This window comes from Sinocyclocheilus grahami, unplaced genomic scaffold (assembly GCF_001515645.1).
Source record: "Sinocyclocheilus grahami isolate Dianchi unplaced genomic scaffold, SAMN03320097.WGS_v1.1 scaffold5892.1, whole genome shotgun sequence".
In the NCBI taxonomy this organism is placed as follows: Eukaryota; Metazoa; Chordata; class Actinopteri; order Cypriniformes; family Cyprinidae; genus Sinocyclocheilus; species Sinocyclocheilus grahami.
Genome location: NW_015510462.1, coordinates 5,692 through 6,899, shown reverse-complemented (window position 1 = coordinate 6,899; position 1,208 = coordinate 5,692). Strand labels below are relative to the sequence as shown.

The 1,208-nt window shown below is 44.4% G+C and overlaps 1 protein-coding gene across 1 annotated transcript in view; it reads left to right on the top strand.

Moving 5' to 3' along the window:
* Nucleotides 1–1,125, top strand: part of LOC107577376 (IQ motif-containing protein H-like) — a gene marked incomplete at both ends in the record, with an annotated part of 5,661 nt that extends 4,536 nt beyond the window's left edge. The window contains 2 exons of the mRNA XM_016263460.1: nt 561–833; nt 931–1,125. Coding sequence (XP_016118946.1) covers nt 561–833; nt 931–1,125 — 468 coding nt within the window. The remainder of the gene's footprint in view (nt 1–560; nt 834–930) is intronic.
* Nucleotides 1,126–1,208: the final 83 nt, after the last annotated feature.

Genomic DNA, 1,208 nt, shown 5'->3' with positions numbered 1-1,208 from the left:
TTCCCTGTCGATTCCTCTCCATGTGTAAACTCTGCCAGACGTGTCAGCAGGATAAATCTCTGTTAGCCGTTGCTGCCAGCATGGCGTGCCAATGACAGACGGGACAATTCTGCTTGGATCAAACATACAGATGTGGAGTAATTAGTGCTTTCCCCTTAGAGCCCATCACTAAGCACATAGTAAAGACAAGAAGCTGCAGAGGTGTACGGCCCTCCCCTGACTCTCCTTTATCAATTTAACGTGTTGGAGTACAGGAGAGGTCATGACCCCTCCGGCTGCACGTAATGGGCCCAATGTGTTTGCGCACGTTCATAAATTACACCCATAGACAAAGGGAGGGGTACGACCTTAGAGCTGGAGTGGAAAGGACAGTTATTTATGTACACAAAGACCACTGAGATTTCACCTTTGGGGGGAAATATACATAATAAAAATGTATTTCTGTTATGTATTCTCTTTATTAGAGCTTATTATGTTATGAAACGTACAGCATTAATTCTGCAGCTTTTGTGCTCTTTAAATTGACCATTAACTCCCTGTGTATTATATTCTTCTTTCAGACCCGGAATATGTGTCTAGCTTCGCTCCTGAAGTATAGTCCTCGAACACTACAGCGCATCAAGAATTTGATCCAGGGGAAACAAGCCTACATGATTGGCGGTGTCACCCATATTGATGACCTGGCTGTGGCAGATGAGCTCGAAGTTCCACTTTTGGGCACAGAGCCTGCAGTGACCCAGCTATACAGCACTAAATCCGGGGGAAGAAGGATCTTCAGTAGCGCAGGGGTCGACATGCCTCCAGGAAAGTGGGATATATACACCCTGGAGCAGGTCTGTGTGCCAGACATCTGTTTAAACACCTCATGTGAAACTTACATTTGATGATGTAGAAAAAGAATGGAATATGATTCATATGTCTATCTTCCAGCTTCATGAAGGTCTGGCCCGGCTGATGACAGAACACATGGAAGTCCAGCGATGGCTCTTCAAGATAGATAGTGAAGTGGGTGGACGGGGAACGGCCTATTGTGACGCATGCCACCTAAAATGCCGCCCATGGGCACAGCAGGAGTTTAGCCGCTATGGGCCTGAACAGTGGAGAACATCACAGTCTCAAGTAAAGGTAGGACTGTTTTAGTTTACAATAAATTATCTTTAAATAACCTTCAGTTATTTTCATTTATGTATGTATTATTTTATTTTATT